The following is a 26,735-nucleotide window of genomic DNA, read 5'->3' on the forward strand; positions in this document are numbered from 1 at the left end:
AGAGAGAGAGAGAGAGAGAATCTCAACCTGACAGCACACAGCCTAACACAGGGCTCAGTCCCATGAACTGTGAGATTATGATCTGACCCGAAATCAAGAGCCAGGTACTTAACCGACTGAGCCACCTGAGTGCCCCCATCACCAGTATGTTTTACGAGTGTGTGTGTGTGTGTGTGTGTGTGTGTGTGTGTGTGTGTGTTATTTACATCCAAGTTAGTTAGCATATAGTGCAATAATGATTTCAGTGATTCATCCCCTATGTATAACACCCAGTGCTCATCCCAACAAGTATCTTCTTCAATGCCCCTTGCCCATTTGGCACATCCTCCCACCCACAACCCTTCCAGCAATCCTTAGTTTGTTCTCTATGTTTAAGAGTGTCTTATGTTTTGTCCTATTCTTGTCTTTATATTAATTTTGCTTCCCTTCCCTAATGTTCATCTGTTTTGTATCTTAAATTCCACATAGAAGTGAAGTCATATGATATTTGTCTTTCTCTAATTTTGCTTAGCATAATACTCTCTAGTTCCATCCACGTAGTTGCAAATGGCAAGATTTCCTTCTTTTTGATTGCCTAGTGATACTCCATTGTATATATATACCACATCTTCTTTATCCGTTCATCAGTTGATGGACATTTGGGTTCTTTCCATACTTTGGTTATTGTCGACAGTGCTGCTATAAACATTGGGGTGCATGTGTTCTTTTGAAACAGCACACCTGCATCATTTGGGTAAATACCTAGTAGTGCAATTACTGGGTCATAAGGTAGTTCTATTTGTAATTTTTTGAGGAACCTCCATACTGTTTTCCAGACTGGCTGCACCAGTTTTCATTCCCACCAACAGTGCACAAGAGTTTCCCTTTCTTCACATCCTCACCAACATCTGTTGTTGCCTGAGTTGTTAATGTTAGCCATTCTGACAGGTGTGAGGTGGTATCTCATTGTAGTTTTGATTTGTGTTTCCCTGATGATGAGTGACGTTGAGCATCTTTTCATGTGTCGGTTGGCCATCTGGATGTCTTCTTTGGAGAAGTGTCTATTCATGTCTTTTGCCCATTTCTTCACTGGATTATTTGTTTTTTGGGTGTTGAGTTTGGTAAGTTCTTTAATAGATTTTGGATATTAACCCTTTATCTGATATGTCGTTTGCAAATATCTTCTCCCATTCCGTCAGTTGCCTTTTAGTTTTGCTGATTGTTTCCTTTGCTGGGCATAAACTTTTTTTTTTTTTTAATGAGGTCCCAGTAGTTCATTTTTGCTTTTGTTTCCCTTGCCTCCAGAGACGTGTTGAGTAAGAAGTTGCTGCAGCCAAGATCAGAGGCCTGCTTTCTCCTCGAGGATTTTGATGGCTTCCTGTCTTACATTTAGGTCTTTCATACATTTTGAGTTTATTTTTGTGTATGGTGTAAGAAAGTGCTCCAGGTTCATTCTTCTGTACATCACTGTCCAGTTTTCCCAACACCATTTGTTAAAGAGACTGTCTTTATTCCATTGGATATTCTTTCCTGCTTTGTCAAAGATTACTTGGCCATACATTTGTGGGTCCATTTCAGGGTTTTCTATTCTTGATTATTACGGCTTTATAATACATCTTGAAGTCTGAGATTGTGATGCCTCCAGCTTTGGTTTTCTTTTTCAGGTTTGCTTTGGCTATTTGGGGTCTTTTTAGTTCCATACAAATTTTAGGATTCTTTGTTCTAACTCTGTGAAGAATGCTGGTGTTATCTCTATAGGGATTGTATTAAATATGTGCATTGCTTTGATTAGTATCAACATTTTAACAATATTTCTTCTTCCAATCCATAAACATGGAATCTTTTTCCATTTTTTTGTGTCTTCTTCAATTTCTTTCATAAGAAGTCTATAGTTTTCAGTGTATAGATTTCTCAATTCTCTTGTTAGGTTTATTCCTAGGTATTTTATGGTTTTTGTGCAATTGTAAATGGGATCGATTCCTTGATTTTTCTTTCTGTTGCTTTACTGTTGGTGTATAGAAATGCAATCAATTTCTGTGCATTGATTTTATATTCTGCTAAGTTGTTGAATTCCTGGGTCAGTTCTAGCAGTTTTTTTTGGTGGAATATTTTGGGTTTTCCATATAGAGTATCATGTTGGATGCGAGGAGTGAAAGTTTGACTTCCTCCTTCCCAATTTGGATGTCTTTTATTCCTTTGTGTTGTCTGATTGCCGAGGCTGGGACTTCCAATATTATGTTGAATAACTTGGAGAGAGTGGACATCCCTGTCATGTTCCTGACCTTAGGGGGAAAGGTCTCAGTTTTTCCCCATTGAGGATGATATTACCAGTGGGTCTTTCATATGTGGCTTTTATGATCTTTTATGATCTTATGATTTTTCTATCCCTACTTTCTTGAGTTTTTTTTTTTTTTTTTTTTTTTTTTTTTTTTTTTCACCAAGAAAGGATGCTGTATTTTGTCAAATGCTTTCTCTGCATCTGTTGAGAGGATCATGTGGTTCTGGTCCTTTTATTAATGTGATGTATCACATTGATTGATTTACAGATATTAAACCAGCCTTGCATCCCAGGTATAAATCCCATTTGATTGTGGTGAATAATTCTTTTAACGTATTGCTGGATCGGGTTGGGTATTATCTTGTTGAGAATTTTTGCATCCATGTTCATCAGGGAAATTGGTCTGTAGTTTTCCTTTTTAGTGGGGTCTTTGTAAGAGTTTTGGAATCAAAGTAATGTTGGTCTCATAGAATGAGTTTGGAAGTTTTCCTTCCATTTCTATTTTTTTGGAACAGCTTCAAAAGAATAGGTGTTAACTCCTCTTTAATGTTTGGTAGAATTCCCCTGGAAAGCCATCTGGCCCTAGACTCTTATATTTTTGGGAGGTTTTTGATTACTAGTTCAATTTCTTTACCGGTTATGGGTCTGTTCAAATTTTCTATTTCTTCCTGTTTTGGTTTTGGTAGTTTATATGTTTCTAGGAATCTGTCCATTTCCTCCAGATTGTCCTTTTTTTTTTTTCCAATAATTGCTCATAATGTCTTATTATTGCTTGTATTTCTGCAGTGTTGGTTGTGATCTCTCCTCTTTCATTCTTGATTTTATTTATTTGGGTCCTTTTCTTTTTCTTTTTGATCGGACTGGCTAGGGGGTTATCAATTTTGTTAATCTTTCAAAGAACCAGTTCCTGATTTCATTGATCTGTTCAAATGTTGCTTTTTTTTTTTTATAGCATTGATTTCTGCTTTAATATTTATTATTTCCTGCCTTCTTCTGTTTTTGGGTTTTATTTGCTGTTCTTTTTCCAGCTCTCTTAGGTGTAACATTAGGTTGTGTATCTGAGACCTTTCTTCCTTCTTTAGGAAGGCCTGGATTGCTATATACTTCCTTCTTATGACCACCTTTGCTGTATCCCAGAGGTTTTGGGTTGTGGTGTTATCACTTTCATTGGCTTCCATTTACTTTTTAATTTCCTCTTTAACTTCTTGGTTAACCCATTCGTTATTTTAGTAGGATGTTTTTTATTCTCCAAATATTTAATGTCTTTCCAAATTTTTTCTTGTGGTTGATTTCGAGTTTCATAGTGTCATGCTCTGAAAATATGTACGGTATGATCTTGATATTTTTCTCCTTGTTGAGAGCTGATTTGTGTCCCCATATGTGATCTATTCTGGATAATGTTCCAGGTGCACTTGAGGAGAATGTGTATTCTGCTTTATAATGAAATTTTCTGAATATATCTGTTAAGTCCATCCAGTCCAGTGTCATTTAAAGCCATTGGTTCCTTAAAACAGTTTAATTTTTTTTTTATTATTTTTAAAAATTTTATGTTAATTCTAGTTAGTTAACATAGAGTGTTATATTAGTTTCAGGTATGCAGTAGCATGATTCAACACTACCATGTAACACCTAGTGCTAATCACAAGTGCACTCCTTAATCACCATCACCTATTTCACCCATCCCCCCAGCCCCATCCCCAAACCATCAGTGTAATATTTTTGTTTTGTTTTTTAATTATACTCAGTGAGTCCAGTTTTATGCCTTTGGGAAATTTTTCATTTAAATAACTGTACTAAATCAGATAAAATATTTTATATATTTATATATTTTGCATATTTAATCCATTTTCGTACTTCCAATATTCTCATTATATGCCTACATAGTCCATTAATTTCCACAAAATTCATAAGTAAACTTAAAATTTAACACTCATCTTTCACCCTCATTCTCAATTATCTCAGTTTTAGTATCTGGTAGGATGACAATATAGGTAGCTAGAGTCTGCATGGAGTATACTCATCCTGCATAGGAAGTTATGAAGCCTAGTACTGCTTCTTAAGTGTCCAAAGACAAAATGATAATTTTTATTATTTATTTATTTATCTATTTATTTATTTTTAAGTTTATTTATTTTGAGAGAGAGAGAGAGAGAGAGAGAGAGAAGGAGAGAGACAGCAGGGGAAGGATGGAGAGAGAGATACAGAGAGAGAATCCCAAGAGAATCCCAAGAGAGAGAATCCCACACAAGGCTTAAACACACGAACCAAATCATGAGATCATGACTTGAGCTGAAGTCGAGTCGGACGCTTAACGAGCTGAGCCACCCAGGCTCCCCAGAATGATATTTAAATAGGTCTCCTCTTCTCTCTCTCTCTTTTTGTTCCATGCTCCTGCTTGTATTCTTTATGACACTTGTAGTGTACAATATATGATTGACTTGTTGGCCTATTCACTGATATAATTTATTTATGGTACAAACAGTTGTTGAGGGCCTATGTGTGAAACACTCTGGTGAGTGCTGGAAATACAGCTGTGAAAAAAACAAGAGAGGCAAGGTCCCACTAGAATGTGAACTTCCTGAAGACACGGCCTGGAGCCTGGGTTGGCCAGGCTGACAGGGAACCTGGTACCAAGGGTGGTGCTCCAACCTCAGGAGAAGCTGCTGCTTGGATAAACTGGGAGGCTAAATTCATGGGATCACCCTGGAAGTTTGGTGACATGGGAGCTGCTTAAGGTTGAAGGAGCCTGTCAGGATTCTGGGGCCACAGGAGCTGCCTGGAGCTGTGGAAGCCAACATAATCCAGGGTAGATCAGCAGACGAGGTTCATGAGGGCTCACTGGAATCTTGGACCCAAGTAAGTTGCCTGAAGCATTAGAGATCTACCTGGGGCCTAGAGCCAGTAGCACTGGGGTGAGCTGGGGGGCTGGATTTGCAAGTCTGCAGGGAGCCTCTGAGGGCTGCAGGAAGTTGTCTGGTGCTGAGGTAGGCCAGCTCTGAGGTCTGTGGTGAAGTCAGGTGTTCACTGCACTCTACTTCCCCATAGTCCACACTGGGTTGCTTAGGTCTGGGTTAGGTGAAGGATCAGGTGAGTGTGAATCTTTTCTTGTTTCTGTGCTTCACCCAATTGCTGTATCCCTCACCTAGAATCCCTGGCTTTTGTGAAGGTATTTTTGTGAATGATGTTTTTGGGTGGGGGATAAGTGCTAGAAATTCCTATGCTGCCATTTGCTGACATCACCCTGCAACCAATTCTATGACATTTTTTAAAAATTTTAATTAATTAATTAATTTTATTTATTTTGAGAGAGAGAGAGAGAGAGGGAAAACAGGGGAGTAGCATACAGAGAGAGAGAGAGAGAGAGAGAGAGAGAGAGAGAGAGAGAGAATCCTAAGCAAGCTTCATGCTCTCAGCCCAGAGCCCAACATGGGGCTTGATCTCACAAACTCATGAGATCATGACCTGAGCCGAGACCAAGAGTCAGATGCTTAACTGACTGAGCCACCCAGGCACCCCAACACTATGACATTTTATTTAAAAAATGTTTTTTAATGTTTATTTATGAGAGAGAGAGAAAAAGAGAGAATGAGTGGGGGAGGGGCAGAGAGAGAGGGAGACAGAATCTGAAAGCAAGTTCCAGGCTCTGAGCTGTCACCACAGGGCCTGATCAGGGCTTGAACTCATGAGCTCATGACCTGAACCAAAGTCAGACACTTAGCCAACCGAGCCACTCACGCTCCCCAACACTGTGACATTTTAAATGCTTACCTATATCATTAAATTTTTACCAAATATCCTTATGAGAAACATAGAATTATTATAGTCATTTTATTTTATTTTATTTTATTTTTTTTCAACGTTTATTTATTTTTGGGACAGAGAGAGACAGAGCATGAACGGGGGAGGGGCAGAGAGAGAGGGAGACACAGAATCGGAAACAGGCTCCAGGCTCTGAGCCATCAGCCCAGAGCCTGACGTGTGGCTCGAACTCACGGACCGCAAGATCGTGACCTGGCTGAAGTCGGACGCTTAACCGACTGCGCCACCCAGGCGCCCCTATTATAGTCATTTTATAAAAGAGGAACTTTAAGTCTGATCTGCTTTGTCACTATAGTTTGCATTTTCTAGTTTCATATAAATAGAATCACACAGTATGTACACTTCTATGTCTTCTTTCACTCAGACTACTTTGAGACTCATCCGAGTTGTTGGTTAATCCATTTACATGTTAGTGGGCATTTGGATTGTTTCTAACTTTTTGCTATTACAAGTAAACCTGCTATGGATGCTCAAGGACAGGTCTTGAAGAGATCTATGTTTTCTTTTCTCATGGGCACATAGAAATGGAAAGGCTAGAGTGTATGGTAGGTATATAGCGTTTTAAGAACCTGAATACATGTTTTCTAAAGTAATTGCACCATTTTATATCCCCAGGAGGAGTATATGAAGGATCCAGGTCCCCTACAACTTCACCAGCACTTTGTATAGTGAGTGTTTTTCATTTTATTTGGTCTGATACTTGGGTAGTGGTCTCTCATAGTGGTTTTAATTTGCATTTTTTAACAAGTGGTGATGTTGACCATCTTTTCATATTCTTATTTGCCATCTGTACATGTTTTTTTATGAAGTGTTTGTTCACATCTTTGGGCCATTTTTATTGGGTTGCCTGTGTTCATCAGTACTGAGTTTTGAGAGTCATCATATATTCCTGATACAAGTCCTTTCTCAGATGGATGATTTGTAAACAATTTCTCATGGCCTATGACTGGTCCTTTCATTCTCTTATGAGTGTTTTTGAAGAAAATAATTTTTTCATTTTGATGAAGCCCAATTTATCAGTTTTTACTTTTACAGATGACTTTGTATATAAGAAATATTTGCCTAACCAGAAGTCACAAATATTTTCTCTTACATCTTCTAAACATTTTCTAATTTCTTTATTTGGGTCTATGATAAATTTTTGTATACAGTGCAAAGTATGGATCAAACTCATTTTTTTAAACATACGGATGTCAATTTTCCCACCACCTCTTATTGATAAGACTCTTCTTTCTCCATTGAGCTTCCTCTCTACCACTGCCAAAAATCCACTGTCCCCATACAGCTGACCCTTGAACAACATAGGTTTGAACTGTATGAGTCCATTTATACATGGATTTTTTTGGATAAATACATTTAGGGTACTGCAGAGTAAAGTACTGTACAGAAATTATTTTAATAATATTTTCTAGCTTACTCTATTGTAAGAACACAGTGTACAATACATATAACATACCAAAAATGTGTTAATCAGCTATTTATGTTCTCATTAAGGCTTCTGTTCAACAGTAAGCTATTAGTAGTTAAGTTTTTGGAGAGTCAAGAGTTATACACAGATTTTCGACTGTGTAGAGTATCAGTCCCCCAACCCCTGTGTTTCAAAAGTCAACTGTATATGTAGGTATATTTCCCAGTTGGTGATTATGTGTGTCATTGCTTCTATCCATAAGACAGTTTTACTCCTTCATTTCTAATTAGATGTTTTTTTTTTGTCTTATCTGATTCACTGGCCAGAACTAGTATAATGCCTAGTGATGAGAGTGACATCTTTGCCTATTTTCTGAACTTAGGGGGAAAAATTCAGTCTTTCACCATTAAATACAGTGTTAGCTATACATTTGTTTATAGCTTTTCTTTATCAAGCTGAGAAACTTCCCTTCTTGTTTTGCTGAGAGTTTCATCAGGATTGGATACTAGGTTTCATAAAATGCTTATTCTTTCTTTTAAAGTTTACTTATTTATTTTGAGAGAGAGAGAGAGAGAGAGCAGGAGGGAGAGAGAGAATCCTAAGAAGCTCCACTCTAGCAGTGCAGAGCCTGATATGGGGCTTGAACCACAAACTGTGAGATCATGACCTGAGCCAAAACCAAGAGTCAGAGCCTTAACCAACTGAGCCACCCAGGCACCTCAGCCTCCTTAACTGTTTTTAGATTTCTTGTGTATGTTTTCTCACCTATAAAATGGGTCTACTTCACCATGTTTTTGTCATCAATATTAAATGAGAATGTATGCAAACTTATAAATGATAAATCTCTCTGAAATATTTTTTTTTCTTGGAAGGCTATCTTTGTATATGCTCTCAGATAATGTTTTCTTTTAACTTATCAACTAAACCTGTAGGGAGATCAAAATATCAAAGAATAAGTAAGAACAGAGCTGATTTCCACTTTTGTTAAAATTTTATAGGCAAATATTTTGGAAATTTTGCACTGTATAATCATTTATCTGGGCTGAGTCTAGCTGGGGTGAACTATGAATACTCAAAAATATTGTGCAAGAATCATTTTTTTATTCTAAAACGTGATTACTTTTGTTTAAAGAGGAGGCCATAAGACAAAGGTACATGTCAATCTTTGAATTTAAACTTTATTCAAGTAAAAATTCATGTAGTAGGAATGACAGTGATGTTATAGTTTTTTTTTTCTTTTTTTGGATGATGTTTCAAGAAACGTACTTCTCCATTCTGATCCCTTTCAGTGACCAAAAGTCTATGATTATACAACTTTCAAAATTCTCAACTTGATTCAATTCATTAAGTTTAAAGTACCAAATTGCTATCAAAGTCCGAAGTTGTCATCATAGACTATGCTGCTTTTGTAAATCACTGTATGAAAGAGATTTCTATAAAGATCCAGGAGAAAAAAATGCATTACTGTGTGGAACCATATTTGTAACTAACATGCCTAAAATCCCCTGCGATATGTATTAACTAAATGATGCAGCCCTCTTCACTTAGTTTTGCAATGCACACTGGGCATCTCAGTAAATTTTGTTTTCACACAGGCAAGTAGCCTTGCACTTTTCCTGAAGCAATTCATGTCCACAGCCGGCTGTTGTCTTCAAGGAATCACAGTTACTAAGGAGATCTTCATACTCGCAACTATTGGCTGTGACAAAAACAAATTATTTACCTCATTATCATATTCCTTAGTAGCAGCAAAACAATCCACCCATTCAAAGTGCATGAGATGGGTAGGAGACTGGACAAAACAAGTCAACATCACTTACACAATGATGGACTTTTCCTTTCTTAAGGGACATATCAGGTGCCTCAGTGAAGCTCACTGATCAATCTAACACTTTTTTATTTTGAATTTGGTCATGTTTCTAAATGAATTGACCTACTTTTCTCCCTTAGCCAAAAGAGTAAAATGAATATAAATAAATCTCTCTACACCTGCAGTCTAATGTAGGGGCCACTAGTCACATGTAGCTATTGAAATTTAAATTATTCTAAACTAAAGTAAAAAATTTAGTCCCTTAATCTTACTAGCCACATTTCAAGTGTTCAAAGGTCACATGTGACTAATGGCTACTTGTAAGACATATGCTGATAGAGAACATTTCCTTCATTTCATTCTCTTCAATAGCACTGTTTCAGACTCCAAAGCTTTCTTTCTGGAGAAACAGATATCTATGGGAAGATAAAGATGCAAAACAATGATAATATGCACTCTTTCCTTCTGGTATTTCTTGGATCCTCCCCAAACTCAACAAATTTCAAGCTACTTATCATACTGCTCACAAGGTTGACAATTCTTGGGTATGGTCTCCTTGTACCCCTCCCACAATCTCAGAGAAATGGCTCTCTGACTACTCAGTAATTTAGGCCAAGACTGGATCAGTCAGAACTTCATCTTTCCTACTTCAGACCAGCATTCAACCAGGACAGGTAACAAACCCTGGCTATTCTATTCCTTGTTTTCCAACCCTGTCCAATTATCTCATTCATTTTGTCAGTAATGCAGTAAAGACATCTTTTTTTTTTTTTTTTTTTTTTTTTTAACCCATAGTTTTCAACAATTTTCTAGCTGGCTTCCATCCAATTGTTTCTACATACTATTGTTAGGAATCTCTTTATAAAACATGGTTCTGGCCCTGTCACTCTTCTGTTTAAAACCTTTCAGTTGAGTGCTTATTGATAACAGGATAAATTCCATGCTTCTTAGCAAATAGCATTCAGAAGAGTTGTTAATATGTAACCCTTTTTTCTTCATTAGTTGATTTATAGCTTTAATACAATCAATATTATGAATTATACCTATATAATTCAGTCAGTAAGAATGCTAACTAAAGGTGAATGTACTTGAAAGGTAAAAATCTCAACAAATGATATTTATTCAACTCTTATTCATAATAATTTTAATCCAAGCATCCCAACTATAAAGAGCTAACAGCTATTTTTGCTTCATTACAACTTTAGAAATCATATATATGATATTTTTTTAAATTCTCTCCTGTTGCAACAATATTTTTGTGGGTCTATGAGTCAGTGCTACATACAGATTTGATTTTGCCATTAAAATATGCAGTGAACTACTATCAAAACACAGGGAGAGTAATTATTAAGTTAAACACTGTGATTTCAATTATACTACAGGAAAAAGAGGAAATCAGCATGATGAACTCATTAACACACAAAAATATATTTCATTTGCCTGTCTAGATTGAGCTATAATGTGATCTTACACCCATAGATTTACATTTCAAAATAAGACTTTTGGGGCGCCTGGGTGGCGCAGTCGGTTAAGCGTCCGACTTCAGCCAGGTCACGATCTCGCGATCCGTGAGTTCGAGCCCCGCATCGGGCTCTGGGCTGATGGCTCAGAGCCTGGAGCCTGTTTCTGATTCTGTGTCTCCCTCTCTCTCTGCCCCTCCCCCGTTCATGCTCTGTCTCTCTCTGTCCCAAAAAAATAAACGTTAAAAAAAAAAAAATTAAAAAAAAAATAAATAAAATAAAATAAAAAAACAAAATAAGACTTTTGGTATAAAGATACTAACTTTGAGGAAATGAACTATTTACCAGAAATATGTATAGTTAATATTAATGAGCTTTGCATAGTCACAAAAACACATTGATGGTAGATCTTTCATTATCTTACATGTGGTAATATTTTCACTGCAAGTAATGTGTAGGTTACTAAATAAACTGTGTAAAATATTTACATAAACACAGTCTGTTAAGTAACATATTTGTATTTTGCATAAGGATACTATTTAAATTGGTTCCTTTAGGAGATTTCTTAACCCATAAAAATAAAATAAAACATCAACTGTTTCTTATAATAGCAAAGTAATCACTTCAAACTTACTGCATAGTCCATCCTCACAGTTACCAGGGCAACTGGCACAAGGTGTTCCTTGCTGGTAAGGGGTATTCTTTTTACTCACATTGTTACCGCTGGAATTTAAAATACATAATGTCAAATAACTTCACTTTACAGTTTAGTTTATACTCCCCCAAAGCAGTATAAATTACCAAATATGCATGACTATTAAATGCTTTTAGGTATGTTAACAAAACTGAAAAAATATAATTCCCAGTGAGTAATTCAGGTAACATTCAAATTAAGAAAATACTTCACATATTGACCCATGTCCTTGACTATAATTTTTCAATCTGAGCAACTAAATCACATTAATGGGAGTGTAAAGTTTTTAGAGTATATTTCAATGTGGCAACACTTTTCATCTCCCACTAGACATGGTCAAATTTGTTAAGACAGTACACCCAATGTGAGTGCTAGGGAATAGAGCATATCCCCCAAGAGAGACAAAAGAGCCTCTGGGACATAGGGATTATAGTTTGGAAAAGAATATTTAATATTACAATATCATTTTTATTTGAAACATAATAAAATACCAAATTTCATATATATATATATATATATATATATATACACACACACACACACACACAGACACACATATATATACATTTTACTTTTAGAATGAGAGTAGTAATATTTAAGTAGTTAGTGGTGTGTGTGCTTGTCAGACAGGGAAGGAAAAGAAGGTTTGTGAATTTCTAGAGGCGGTATGTGAAAGATTTTTATGTTTACTAGAAAGGGAACGTTAATTAAAAAAAAGTTTTGAGAAGCATGAATATCCAGAATGTAATCACATTATAGTGACTAACTTATAACTCGCTTGTGATCATTACCTATTGGCCATTTAATTCACTTGAAATACAAGGGAGTCCAAATATCAATAGTGTCAAGTGGGACAAAGACACAAGGCCATGCATTTGAATCTCAGGCCCTACACAGGATATATCTGAATGTGTGTGAGCCCCTGGAAAAATGTGAACTAGACACAAACATGTTCCGAAAGTGCTCTCACCCCTGCTTTCCCTCATTATTCACTCCAACTCTCACTTCAGATACCTGGCGTCAGACCCTCCTCTCTTATAGCCAGACAGTGAATTTGGATGCATTCTCCTAAGAACTTTTCAATTCTTTCTACTAAACCCTCATAGGTGCTTGCAGGAAGATGGCATTGGAAGTCATACTTCTCAAACGGGAGATCCATATACTTGGGTTATCGACAGTCTCAAAATAAAACCTGAAGGAAGCTTGGTTTTAGGGGTCTCCTGTCCCTGGTGGCAAGGAATTTCAAACATTTAAAGAAATTAAGGCTAACAGATATGCTGAGATTAGATCGTCAGTATATCTACAGAATTTATTCTGGGTAAGTTCAAACATAATCTTTGATGAAAGAACACATTTCCTGCTGCAAGTCAGGACCTTAAAGAATGGTTCATTATGGAGATTTTGTGCAAACTTCTGAAAAACAAGGATTAAGGATGTTCTTCTCTCCTGGACTCTGAAATACATTAAAGATCTCTTGAAAACACCTTTGAGAGCCAATGAATGAGTCATCTGTGATGGTAATAACATTGGCAGCATTTTAGATAAGCAGGGGTGGGAACATTTTAGCAGAAAGAGCTGAAATCACAATCAGCCATTCCCAGTTTCCCAGTCCACTACCATCCCTTGCTTAACCATCAGGCTGCCACCTTCCTAGAGTATGAAGTTAGTGAGAACTAATGACATCAAATCTACAGAAATGCACACTACCCACGCTTTCCCTCATTATAGCTGTGAGCCTAAGGGAAAGGTCACTGAGAGAAAAGATGTCACATTAAGGAAAGAGAGTTTCAGATTTTACACTTGGAATTTAGAATGTGGTCTCTTCTCTGATAATTGAATGTATCACGACTTAAAAGGCATTTCTAAAGATTTATCCCTTCTGGATAGGCCTAGAGGGTATTATGCTAAGTGAAATAAGTTAGACAGAGAAAGACAGATAGCACATGATTCACTTGTATGTGGATTCTAAAAAACAAATCAGGCAAATAAGCAAAAAGCAGAAACAGACCATAGGTATAAGGGGGTGGGGGATGGGTAAAATGGGTAAAAAGGAGTGGGAGGTATGAACTTCCAGTTATGGAATAAGTAAGTGATGGGGATAGAAGGTACAGCATAGGGACTATGGTCAATTGTATTGTAATAGCATGTAATAGCATGGTGACTGATGGTAGCTACACTTGTGAGCACGGCATAAGGTATAGACTTGTCACTATGTTATATACCTAAAACTAATATGACATTGTGGATCAACTATGTATGAATTTTAAAAAATGAAAAAAAATTCCTTCCTTCCCTTTACTGATATGTGTTTTATATCCCAGTTTGTTTATTCCGTAAGAATTTCAAAATATTAAACTGCACATAGGATTATTGTGTTAAACTCTAAAGTATATACTTACGCAGGACAATATTGGCAAACATAGTAGTATTTTAAACTTTCTTGATTGGGACAATAGGCAATTCCACATCCAACGTGGAAAGAGGAGTACCAGACAAGCTACAAATCCAAAAAGGAATATGGGAGAGTACATTAAAGAAGATAGAAAATATTGAAAAAATAATAATAACAAATGTAAAACTGAAAACATGGTACTATTATAGTTTGTAGCCAAGTACCTTATGGAAATATTTAGTTCAATTATTGAAACAAAGTCACAAATTTTAAAATATTAAATTTTAACATGCATTCACTATTTTATCCAATCCTAATTTAGAAAAAGTATGGAGTATGCTTTCTTACCAAGAGTTTTGCAAACTATGGGGAAAAAAGACAGCTCCAGATGAAGTACCAGCTAATGCTAGGACTATTCTATCTAGTCAGGCTCTTACCCAAATTAAATATTGGACTTGGTCATAATTTAAAATTTATTTAATTATTTTGAGAGAGAGAGAGAGAGAGAGAGAGAGAGAGAGAGAGAGAGAGAACACACACAAGTGGGGAAGGGGTAGACAGAGGGAAGAGAGAGAATCCCAAGCAGTCTCCATGCTGTCAGCTCAGAGCCCTACATGGGGCTCGATCTCATGAACCTGAACCGAAATCAAGAGTCAGACACTTAACTGACTGAGCCACCTGGCGCCCCAGGGCTTGGTCATAATTTAAAGATGCTTTCTATATTAGAGCAATTGTGGCAAAAGTGTTTTCATTTGTTTCTCTTACCTGGGTGTAATGTCCAACAACTGAACTGGAACTCTTAGGTCCTACACCATAGACAAAATTATTGCGTTCCTCATACCAGTTTTGGATCGCATTTGACCAGGAAGCAGGGTCACTTGACATATAGAGATTCTCACCACATTTTGTACCTAAAGAGAAACATCATTCATGAGGAAGCAATAAAGTATGCAATGGCAAAAGCAACCAACTATATGAACACAAGGATGTTGCCTTTCAAACATAGTGCCTATACTTGCTAACTGTTAATACATAATAAAAGGACTTCTTTTTTTTTTTTTTTTAAATTCTTTTTTTTTTTTTCAACGTTTATTTATTTTTGGGACAGAGAGAGACAGAGCATGAACGGGGGAGGGGCAGAGAGAGAGGGAGACACAGAATCGGAAACAGGCTCCAGGCTCCGAGCCATCAGCCCAGAGCCTGACGCGGGGCTCGAACTCCCGGACCGCGAGATCGTGACCTGGCTGAAGTCGGACGCTTAACCGACTGCGCCACCCAGGCGCCCCAAAAGGACTTCTGTCCTTATCAGCTATAAAGTTGAATAGAAGACAGATCTGTCTAGCATGCTAAGGCTGGCCTCAACATGTACAACTGAGTAGGCTGAGAAGACCGTATGCTTTAAAAATCCTCTGGATTGCCAAAAATGCATTCTTTTTCATGCTAAATTCACATGTGTAATATCTTCTATGCTCTCAGCTTTGTATTGTAAATTTGCAAAAAGCAGTGACCAACTTTTATTCTTTTCCTCTTCTTGTTCACCCTCACCAGAGATTTTTCATATACTGGACTCTGAGTAAATGATTATGATGATTATGATTATGATTATGATTATGATTTTGTGTGAACTTGGATAAAAAGATCTAGAAGTGATTTTAAGAGCACCAGTTAAGAGGCAACTGACATCAGGGGGGGATGGAAGTTTTGAAAGTTTTTGGATCCTCCCTTAATCAATGAATCAGAATGTCATAAGGCCAAATCTTCTGAGGAAGATTTGGTAAGAAAAACCTTTCAGGGTGACATTAGCAAGATGGCAGGATAGGAAGCCTGGATTCTCCTTCCCCTAACAAACACACTGATTCAGCAACAATTCCCAAACAAATTGCCCTTATGAGAATTCCAAAACTAATGGAAAGGCTTCTATAGTCTGGAAAAATATGAGCCCAGACTCACTGAAGCCTGTAGGGAAATTGGGACACCCTCTTGCTAGAATACCTACCCTCAGCACAGTGCCTGCCATATGATCAGGAAGAAATCCCATGTCTCCCAGCTTCTCCCAGGGGAAGGAAAGAATTGGTTTATGTGTCCAGCCACCCAACCTTTCCCAAAGAAAACTTCCCAGATGGGTGGCTTCTGTCTTGTTAGTCTTGGAGCTCTGGTAGTCAGGCACAGGCTAGCCACCTGGAGGAGAATGGAGATAGTGTCTGGGGCTGGTAGATACCATATCTCCTCTCCCTGGCTCAGCACAGAGCATACATATGAAAAATTATAGTTCTCAGTTTCCTCCTTGGGAAACAAAGTCTTGACTGGTGTGTCTAATGCCTGAATTTCTCCAAGGCTGCCCAAAGAACTAACATATGGCTTGGTATTCTTGGAGCTCTGACAGGCTTGGCACAGTCACAGTCTTGCCCCCTGGGGACAATAGAGACGGTGGTTTGGATTGGTAGATGCCATGGCTCCCTCCTCTCCCTTTCTCAGAAACAGAGCCTGTTTCTCCCAAAGGTGGGAAAGAGTTGGTCTGGGCATCCAGGGCCACAAACTTTCGAGATGCTGCTCAAAGGACTGACTTCTGACTTGCCTCTCTGAGAATGTTAACAGACCTCACATAACAAGATGTGGGGCTCATGAGAATAAAGATTTACCATAGCTTCCCTTCTTGTTCAGCATAGAGTGAGGAGATAAAAATCGCAAGCTTCTAGCCTCTTCCTGAATAGGGAAAGAGTTGGCTGGAATGCCCAAAGATCCTTTGTTTTCAGGGGCCTGCCTGAGGAATTGACTATGGATCTTTTCTGACCACAATTTGAATAGACATTCTCCAAAGATATACAAATGACCAACAGGTATATGAAAAGGTGCTCAATGTTGCTAATCATCAGGGAAATGCAAATCAAAATAATGAGATATCACCTTATATCGGTAAGGATGTTTTTGATGGGTGGAGAAAGGGCAATGAGTGAAGAATGTGGAGAAATTGGAATGGTGTACACTTTTGGTGGAAATAAAAATGGTATAGGTGCTAATGGAAAAAAGTACAGGGGTTCTTCAAAAAAATTAAAACTAGAATTACCAAATGATCCAGTAATACCACTTCTGAGTACTTATCCAAAATAACTGGAATCAGGTTCTTAAAGAGATATTAGCATTCTCATGTTCATTGCAGCACCATTCACAATAGCCACCATGTGGAAACAACCTAAAATCCATGGACAGATGAATGGATGAACAAAAAGACACATACACATACAATGGATGTCACTCATCCTTACAAAGGAAGGAAATTCTACATTTGGGTGAGACAGTATGGATGAATCTTGAAAATGTTAACTGAAATAAGCCAGTCATAGACAGACAACTACTACATGATTCCATTTACAAGAAGTACCTAAAATAGTCAAATTCATAGAATCAAAGAGTAGAATAGTGGTAGCCAGGGATAGGGGAAAGGAGAAATGAGAAGTCACCAATCAATGGGCATAAAGTTTCAAATAAGTAAGATGAATAATTTCAGATGAATAAATTCTTCTATGCAACATTTTACCTAGACAACAATATTGTATAGTACATTTAACTATTTGCTAAAGGTGTAGGTCTCATGTTAAGTATTCTTACCATTATAAAATTAAGAGAGAAAGAAGTGTCTTGCTGCCCAGAAATTTTCTCTATCTTTTCTTTTTTTTACATTTTTTTTTTTTACATTTTTACTTATTTTTGAGAGACAGAGAGAGACAGAGCACAAGTGGGGGAGGGGCAGAGAGAGGATGAGACACAGACTCCGAAGCAGGCTCCAGGCTCTGAGGTGTCATCACAGAGCCTGACGCGGGGGACGAACTCACTAACAGTGAGATCATGACCTGAGCCGAAGTCGGATGCTTAACCGACTGAGCCACCCAGGTGCCCCTTCTCTATCTTTTCAAGATCTCAAATAATATTTACATTTTGGTAGCTTGAAATATAAGGTCTACATACTGCTTAAAGAGAGTATAAGATATTCTTGGCTATCACCTTCAATATGGAAAAAATAAACTAAGACTCTAACCATGTAGATTTGCATCATTAAGACCATTTGTTTTCATCTTCTACTGAAAACCATCATTCTCTTCATAATTTTTAACAGATTAGCATCAACAATATAAGCGATAATTATAATGAAAATACAGGTAAAAATTCATTACTTTCAAACTGAGTTGCCTAAATGTATTATGTTTGATAATGTAAATAATTATTTTATGTAAGATTTATGCATAAAAGTATTTTTCTTTCATAGTTTTTATAACCCTTGATAAGGTATTGTATAGTTTTTGAGTATAATATATTATCTATGCAAATAAGCCCACAGTCCATACAAAGTAGTTAGCAAAACTTGAAAACTTAATCAATATATGCGAAGTATTCATCATGATTTTAAAAGCTTTAAGTATTTTCAGAGTAAAATTCAGGGAAAAAAATAACAATTTAGTATATTTTATAAATATAAAAGAAGATATATCAAAATGCCAAACACACAATATCACAAAAAGGGCAGTGGATTAGAAATCAATAAGCCTGGCTATACAACTTCAGAATGTGCTCTTAGGTCATTTCTCCCATGTCCCTAATCTTTAAAGTTAGAGAAATGACGACTGTTGACTGTTGACTCATGAGCTGGTTGAGAGGAACAAATGAAGTGTTCCTTCAGAAATTATTTGCATAATGTAAAAAATCAAAAGCACAAAATGGTACTTATAAGGATGTCTCCCTATACAGATACTTTGATTTTAAGAAGAGCAGTATAAGCAACATTTATTTACTAGATCTTCTTACAAGGTCCCAGAATGTTCCATTCTACTTGATGTTCCATAATATTTTGCAGTATTATTTTATTTGTTCACTTATTTAACAGATATTTGCTCATTTACATACTGGTTTTTCGGTCTTCTGCATTGCTGTGTTCTAAAGTGCACTTGTTTGCCCATTTTTGGGCATTTGCTGCTGTTTCTCTGTTCCATTCCTAAATGTCACAAGAAAAAAATACACTTAGAGATTCAACTCCAAAGAAGCATATGCTTTATAACATACTTGGTCAGTTGATTTGCACTACTTTAAACTTCTCTAGGTATATTATCTAATTGTCAGTGGTATCAGAAGACCTGTTTGTTAGGGGTGTGTGTGAGTGTGTGTGTGTGTGTGTGTGTGTGTGTGTGTGTATGTGTGTGTGTGTGTGTGTATCTGCTCCAGTGCCAATTTCTACATGAAAAGAAGTTCATAAATGAAGTGTCTACTGAGAGAAATATCTAATAAAATAATATCTGGCAATTTATGATTGTACAGGAACCACACATAGGATTTTTAGTAATGGGGCTACTCTAAATACCCAACATGTGAAGTCTTGAATTATATTTCGTTAGTAATGAATAGGCCTAGATTGTTCCCAATTTCAGAAATAGCCCATTACATTCAAATGGGAGATATCTAGCTTTTTTGGACTATTCCCTGGAAAGCGGTTGTTATCTACCCTAAATGGCACTGATTTTGAAGGAAAGGGGACTCCTAGGGGGTGCCTGGCTGGCTCAGTTGGTAGAGCATATGACTCTTGATCTTGGAGTCCTGAGTTTGAGCCCCACATGGGCGTAGAGATTACTTACAAAAAATAAAATATATGAGGGAAAGGGGACTCCATTATGTTAGACTAAAGTGGATAGTGAACAAAATGGCTTCACATTTGAGGTCTGAAGATTTGGCTTCTAATTTTTGCCCTTCCCAACTTAATAAGCCCTATAACGTTGACAAATCATTTAACCATTACAAAGGAAAATTAATTTCTATTTTGCTCATAGTGCAGTTCAAATTAAATAGCAAAACAGACATAAAACTTTGTAAGTCACAAGGTTCTTAAGAAATGCCAGTACCAGCTCCCTGCTCTTACCACCACTGATTCATACCACTAGGCTTTATCACTGCTTCTTACCATCTTCAGCATGTTGCTGGCAGGTGGAGAAACTGATTTCCTTAATTCATTATGTTTATTTACAATCTCTTTTTGGATTTGAGTTTGAGTGGTTAACAAAGCAGTAAAGGATGGATCCTAAAGAGAAATAAAATTAAGGTTATCTTTTTAACATTTGTTAAAATTGCATATGGTGGGGGCTAAGTTAATTTGAAGGAACAAAGATCACTTTAAAGAGCATTCAGTTCAGGCTCATAGTAGTTGTTAAGAATTGCCAATGGACCTGAGCCAAAGCTATGACAAATAGAAAAGAAGTAACTTGAAGCTTCAAGAATGAGAATAAAATTCATGGCATGATAACTTAAAATCTCCTCTGAGGCCACAGACGCCAATTTCTAGTTTCAAGGAACTCTTAATGTGCTTTTTCTCCTTTAATGGTCCTTCCCAATCCTTTGTTATATCTCTGGTCATTTCCTGGTCTTCATTTACAAAATTATTTAAAAGAGAGATATATTTTGCTCTTTTGAATCACTAAATGTTTGCTAATAAGATTCTTTACATACCTTCTGCCCCATATGGTTTTCTTCACCTTCTCTATAGACATATAGACATGCTTTTTATAGACATATAAGTGATAATATTTTATAACCACAAAGGCACACAATAGGAACATTAACACACATTCATTCATATTCGATCAGGCTGCAGCAGATAGGATAAGGGTGGAGCTCAAGGTTCATCTTGGAGTTTAAAGGAATCTTAAAATCTGTATTACGGAATGCCAAATGAGTTTTGACCCAGTGTCAGGATTCTCTGGTCTGATGAGTTCTAGTCCTAGCATTCTGTGGTCCTTGGATGTCCTCTTACAAGAGAAGGGTTAAAGAAAGGTGGGGAAACAGCAATGACCAGAGCTTCTCACATTCAGAGATTTTCTGATCAAGAGATAGACACTTTATATGGACACATACCCTCTAATCATTGAAAAGGATGATGGATTTTGTTCTTGGGATTATTTAAGCAAAGTAGCTTATTATATCTTATTTTTTTAATTTACATCCAAGTTAGTCAGCATATAGTGCAACAATAATTTCAGGGGTAGATTCCTTAATTCCCCTTACCCATTTAGCCTATCCCCCCTCCCATAACCCCTCCAGTAACCCTCTGTTTGTTCTCCATATTTAAGTCTCTTATGTTTTGTCTCCCTCCCTGTTTTTATATTATTTTTGCTTCCCTTCCCTTGTGTTCATCTGTTCTGTGTCTTAAAGTCCTCATATGAGTGAAGTCATATGATATTTGTCTTTCTATGACTAATTTTGTTTAGCATAATACCCTCTAGTTCTATCCACGTAGTTGCAAATGGCAAGATTTCATTCTTTTTGATTGCTGAGTAATACTCTATTGTATATATATACCACATCTTCAAAGTAGCTTATTCTAATTGTAAGAGTTGAGTTCAAGAGTAGGGCTCTCACATACCAAGTCTATGAGCATGAATAACAAAGCAAAACAAACACTAAGACCTTTAGAGGTTGTACATTAAAAAAAATTTTTTTTAACGTTTATTCATTTTTTGATAGAGAGAGACAGAGCGCGAGTGGGGAGGGGCAGAGAAAGAGAGAGACACAGAATCTAAAGCAGGCTCCAGGCTCTGAACTGACAGCACAGAGCCCAATGTGGGGCTTGAACTCACGGACCGTGAGATCATGACCTGAGCCGAAGTTGGACGCTCAACCGACTGAGCCACCCAGGTGCCCCAAGAGGTTGTACATTTTTTTAATGTAAAAAATTGGTATATTTTTACCATACAGTAATGATGAAAATTAAACATGGTGATACATAAAGTTGTGTTAATTTAGGGTTATGGTATTGTTAATTTCTTTTTGAGATCACACTGATATGAATTTTAAAAAGTAAATAAGAAAAGATCTTGTGGGGAGAAGACTATCATTTACTTTTTAAATCATAGACCATAGGTCCATTAGAAAAACAATTCAAGCATAATATGTAATTTTAACTTTTTAGTGGTCACATTTAAAAAAAGTAAAATAAGAAGCAGGTAATATTAATTTCTTTTATATATATTTTTATATCTTATTCACCATGATAAATGTACTCTTTAAATATTTGTTTGTTTATTTATGTATTTAGAACATGCAAACAGAGGGAGGGGAGAGAGAGAGAGGGAGAGAGAGAATTCGAAGCAAGTTTTGCATTGTCAGCATTGAGCCCAAAGGGGAGCTTTATCTCACAAACTGGGATCATGACCTGAGCTGAAATCAAGCGTCAGATGCTTAACTGACTAAACCACCCAACTGCCCCAATAAGTGTACTCTTTAATCCCAATCACCTATTTTCCTCATTTCCTCACCCACCTCCCCTCTGGTAACCATCTGTTCTGTATAGTTAAGAGTCTGTTTCTTGGTTTCTCTCTCTCTCTCTCTTGCTTGCTCACTCTTTTTTCCTTTGTTCATTTGTTTTGTTTCTTAAATTCCACGTGAGTGCAATCATATGGTATTTGTCTTTCTCTGACTGACTTATTTCACTTAGCATTATACTCCCTAGATCTATCCCTGTTACTGCAAATGGTAAAATTTAATTCTTTTTTTATGGCTGAATATATATATATATATATATATATATATATATATATATATATATACGCCACATCTTCTTTATCCATTCATTTATGCATGGACACTTGGGCTGCTTTCATAGTTTGACTATTGTAAATAATGATATATTCAGGGGTGCATATATATTTTCTAATTAGTGTTTTCATATTCTATGGGTAAATTTTTTGGAAACCTCCATACTGTTTTCTACAGTGTCTGCACCAGTTTGCATTCACACCAACAGTACACAAGGGTTCCTTTTTCTCAAAAACCTCTCCAACACTTGTTTCTTGTGTTTTTTTTTATTTTAGCCATTCTGACTGGTGTCAGGTGGTATCTCATTGCAGCCTTGATTTGCATTTCTCTGATGATGAGTGATGTTGAACATCTTCTCATGTGTCTGTTGACCATTGTATGTCTTTTTTATAGACATGTCTGTTCATGTCTTCTGTCCATTTAAAAAAATTTTTTTAATGTTTATTTATTTTTTGAGACAGAGAGAAACTGTGTATGAATGAGGGAGGGGCAGAGAGAGAAGGAGATGCAGGATCAGAAGCAGGCTCCAGGCTTTGAGCTGTCAGCACAGAGCCTGATGCAAGGCTTGAACCCACAAACTGAGATCATGCCCTGAGCCGAAGTTGGACACTTAACTGACTGCACCACCCAAGCACTCCTCTTCTGTCCATTTTCAATTGGATTACTATTAAAAAAGTTTTTTTAAAACATTTATTCATTTTTGAGTGTGAGAGACACAGAGTGTGAGTTGGGGAGGGACAGTGATGGAGACACAGAATCTGAAGAAGACTCCAGGCTCTGAGCTGTCAGCACAGAACCGGAGGCGGGACTCAAACTCAGATAGTGAGATCAGGACCTGAGCTGAAGTCAGATGCTTAACCAACTGAGTCACCCAGGCGCCCCTGGATTATTTGTTTTCGGCATGCTGAGTTGTATCAGTTCTTTATATATTTTGGATACTAAGCCTTTATCAGATATGTTATTTGCAAATGTCTTCTCCCATTCTCTAGGCTGCCTTTTAGTTGTGTTGATTCCTTCACTGTTCAGAAGCTTTTTGTTTTGATGTAGTCCCAATAGTTTATTTTTGCTTTTACTTTCTTTGCCTCAGGAGACAGATCTAGAAAAGTGTCCCTACAGCTGATGTCAGAGGCATTACCTCCTGTGCTCTCTTGTAGTATTTTTATGGTTTTAGGTGTCACATTTGGGTCCTTAATCCATTTTGAGTTTATAATTTTGTGTATGGTGAAAGAAAGTGGCCCAGTTTCATACTTTTTCATGTGACTGTCCAGTTTTCCCAACAACAGTTGTTGAAGAGACTGTCTTTTTCCCATTGTATATTCATTCCTCCTTTGTTGAAAATTAATTGACCATCAGTTGTAGGTTTATTGCTGGGTTTTCTGTTCTATTCTGTTGATCAATGTGTCTATTGTTATGCCAGTACCATACTGTTTTAATTACTACAGCTTTGTAATGTAACTTGAAGTCTGAAATTGTGATACCTCCAGTTTTACTTTTTTTTTTCAAGATTGCTTGGCTATTTGAGGTCTTTTGTGGTTCCATACAAATTTTAGGGGCCTTGTGCTAGCTCTGTGAAAAATGCTGTTGGTATTTTGATAGGGCTTGCATGAAATCTGTGGATTGCTTTGGGTAATATAGACATTTTAATAATATTTGTTCTTCCAACCCATGAGCATGGAATGTCTTTCCATTTGTTAGTGTCCTCTTGAATTTCTTTCATCAGCATTTTATAGTTTTCAGAGTATGGGTCTTTCATGTCTTTGGCTAAGTTTATTCCTAAATATTTTATTGTTTTTGGTGCAACTGTAAATGAGATTGTTTTTTCAATTTCACGTTCCGATGCTTCATTATTAATGTATAGGAATGCAACAGATTTCTGTATATTGATTTTGTATCTTGTGACTTTCCTGAATTGACCTATCAGTTCTAGCAGTTTTTTGGTGGAGTCTTTCAGGTTTTCTATATATAGTATTCTGTCATGTGCAAATAGTGAGAGTTTTACTTCTTCCTTACCAATTTGGATGCCTTTCATTTCTTTATGTTGTCTAATTTCTGTGGTGAGGACTTGCACTACTATGTGGAATAAAAAGTGGTGATAGAGGGCATTCTTATCTTATTCCTGACCTAAGGGGAAAAGCTCTCAGTTTTTCACCATTGAGTATGATGTTGCTGTGAGTTTTCACATAAGGCCTTTATTATCTTGTGTTCTCTCCAGACCTACTTTCCAAAGGTTTTTTATCATGAAAGGATGTTGTACTTCGTCAAATATTTTTTTAGAATTATTGAAATTATTGTATATTTTTTATCCTTTCTCTTAATCACATGATGATTCACATTGATTGTTTTGCAAATATTGAACCATACTTGCATCCTGGAAATAAATGCTACCCTATTGTGGTGTATGGTTTTTTAATGTATTCACATTATTTTAAATAATAAATTTTATTTGTAATGAGTTGACTAGAAGTCTACAAAAATTGTATGTCTACGTCCTAATCCCCAGATTCTGTCCATGTGACCTTATCTAGATAAGAGTCTTTGTAGATATAATTAAGTTTAGGATCTCAATATTAAATCATCCTGGATTATTCAAGATTATTATTATTCAAGTAGGGTCTAAATCGAATGACAAGTACCCTTATAAGAGACACAGAAAGGAGAAGGGAAGGTAGAGAGTAAGTGATATAGCCACAAGCCTAGTAATCCCAGTGACTGGTGGAAGCCACCTGAAGCTAAAAGAAAAACAGACAACAGATTTCCCTCTCGATCCTCCAGAGGGAGTGTGGCCCTGCCGACATCTAAATGTTAAGCTTCTGGTCTCCAGAACTGTGACAGAATAAATTTCTGTTGTTCTAAGCTACATAGCTTGCATTTATTTCTTACAACAGCCCTTAGACCTAATACATTATTTAATTATCTAAAATATAATTCCATCGAGTATTGAATATCTAAGTTAGTTATTGAATATATTTTCTCCGCCTCCTCCTCCTTCTTTTTCATCAGTACATCTTTAAAATCTAGTGTGTATTTTATACTTACAGTATATCTTGTTTTGGACAAGCCACATTGTGTTCATTAGCCACATATGACTAGTGGCTGCTGTATTGGAGAGCTCAGCCTTAGAATATCATCTAGATAATAGTGTTAAGGGATCTGAGCTACCAATCAGTACTTTGTGATGTCCACTCTTGCCCCTTCTACTCTCAAAGGACCTAGCCATCCCGAAAGATACCTGGATAGCTTTAAAAAGATTTTACAATTTAACTTTACCTTTGCTTCTGTGGGTAAAGATGGAAGCAGCACAGCAGCCAGAAACAACACTATCGGGAATACAGCCATTGCTGGAAAGTAAATCAAACAGAGCAAAGTTCTGCATTAAAATATGTAGTACATAGACCTCTGACTATGAGGAAAAAAACAATGTAATGATCTTGGCTATTTTAATGGAACTGTAATTCCCAAATTCATAAGAAATGTAACAAGATTTCATCTGGTGCAAGCAGAATCATAGTGGAATCAACTTTGTCACTGATAGGGACAATAAAAAATAAATTGAAACACTTGTCTGATGCTCTTGAAGTATACCTATAAAGGTTAGGAATATATCACAATGTTTCTGCTCAGCTCTATTGCTCCATTAAAATCCATTAAAAATATGGAAAACCAGATTTCTTCAGAGTTAATTGATACTGTATTGATTAATAATCCCAATCTTTGGGGAAAGCTTATTTTCAATGTGCACCATCTCTTGGTGTTCTATAAAAACCAGCACTGTTTGTTCTTTTATTGACATATGACTTTAATCAAGATTCCAGGATTATTATTATACAGAAATAAATGTACACTTTATTAGTGGTTATTTCCCCAGCAGAGGGATTAGAAATTATTTTGATTGTATTCCTTATACTTGTCTATATCTCAAATTTCCCTGTATAAAAAAATAAAATACAAATAATATATTGAAAATCTAGCCTGTCCAAATTTGCTGAACTCATGATTTGGTATAAAAGTTGTTTAATATATTCACTAACTTTTTAAAAGGCATTCAACATTGGGTGGCCATGTTGTCCTTTCTCAGTATGTCAAAAAAAATTCTTGGTCCTCTAGGCAAAGCAACAAACCCACTAAGCTTAAATAAGCACTGATCTTCTGGCAGTTAGTCATATAAATCACTAACTTTGTAAACTGAGGGAATGCTACATTGATTGGTGTTCTTCATGTGAGATTGGTACTCCCAAATTCTTGAAGAGAAAGAAAACTCTGAACAATTTATCTGTGGTTCTTCTCAGGACTTATTGATGGGTAAATAGTAGACAACTGATACCTGTTC

At 36.6% G+C, this 26,735-nt stretch overlaps 1 protein-coding gene across 2 annotated transcripts in view; it reads right to left on the reverse strand.

Annotated features, from left to right (window-relative positions):
* The window catches only part of LOC112862098 (cysteine-rich secretory protein 2-like), a 38,611-nt gene that overhangs the window by 9,012 nt on the left and 2,864 nt on the right, over positions 1 to 26,735 (reverse strand). The window contains exons 4-10 of one of the 2 annotated variants that reach the window (XM_025925331.2): positions 25,676 to 25,746; positions 19,782 to 19,898; positions 18,737 to 18,824; positions 14,606 to 14,751; positions 13,848 to 13,945; positions 11,389 to 11,477; positions 8,643 to 9,183 (exon numbers count right to left, since the gene is read on the reverse strand). In XM_025925331.2, coding sequence (XP_025781116.1) covers positions 9,056 to 9,183; positions 11,389 to 11,477; positions 13,848 to 13,945; positions 14,606 to 14,751; positions 18,737 to 18,824; positions 19,782 to 19,898; positions 25,676 to 25,744 — 735 coding nt within the window. In that variant the 5' untranslated portion in view covers positions 25,745 to 25,746 and the 3' untranslated portion in view covers positions 8,643 to 9,055. Of the gene's footprint in view, positions 1 to 8,642; positions 9,184 to 11,388; positions 11,478 to 13,847; positions 13,946 to 14,605; positions 14,752 to 18,736; positions 18,825 to 19,781; positions 19,899 to 25,675; positions 25,747 to 26,735 lie in introns of those variants that run through there. The other variant, XM_086707049.1, reaches the window with a different exon arrangement.

This window comes from Puma concolor, chromosome B2 (genome assembly GCF_028749965.1).
Source record: "Puma concolor isolate L17-30 chromosome B2, mPumCon1.1.hap2, whole genome shotgun sequence".
Lineage (NCBI taxonomy): Eukaryota > Metazoa > Chordata > Mammalia > Carnivora > Felidae > Puma > Puma concolor.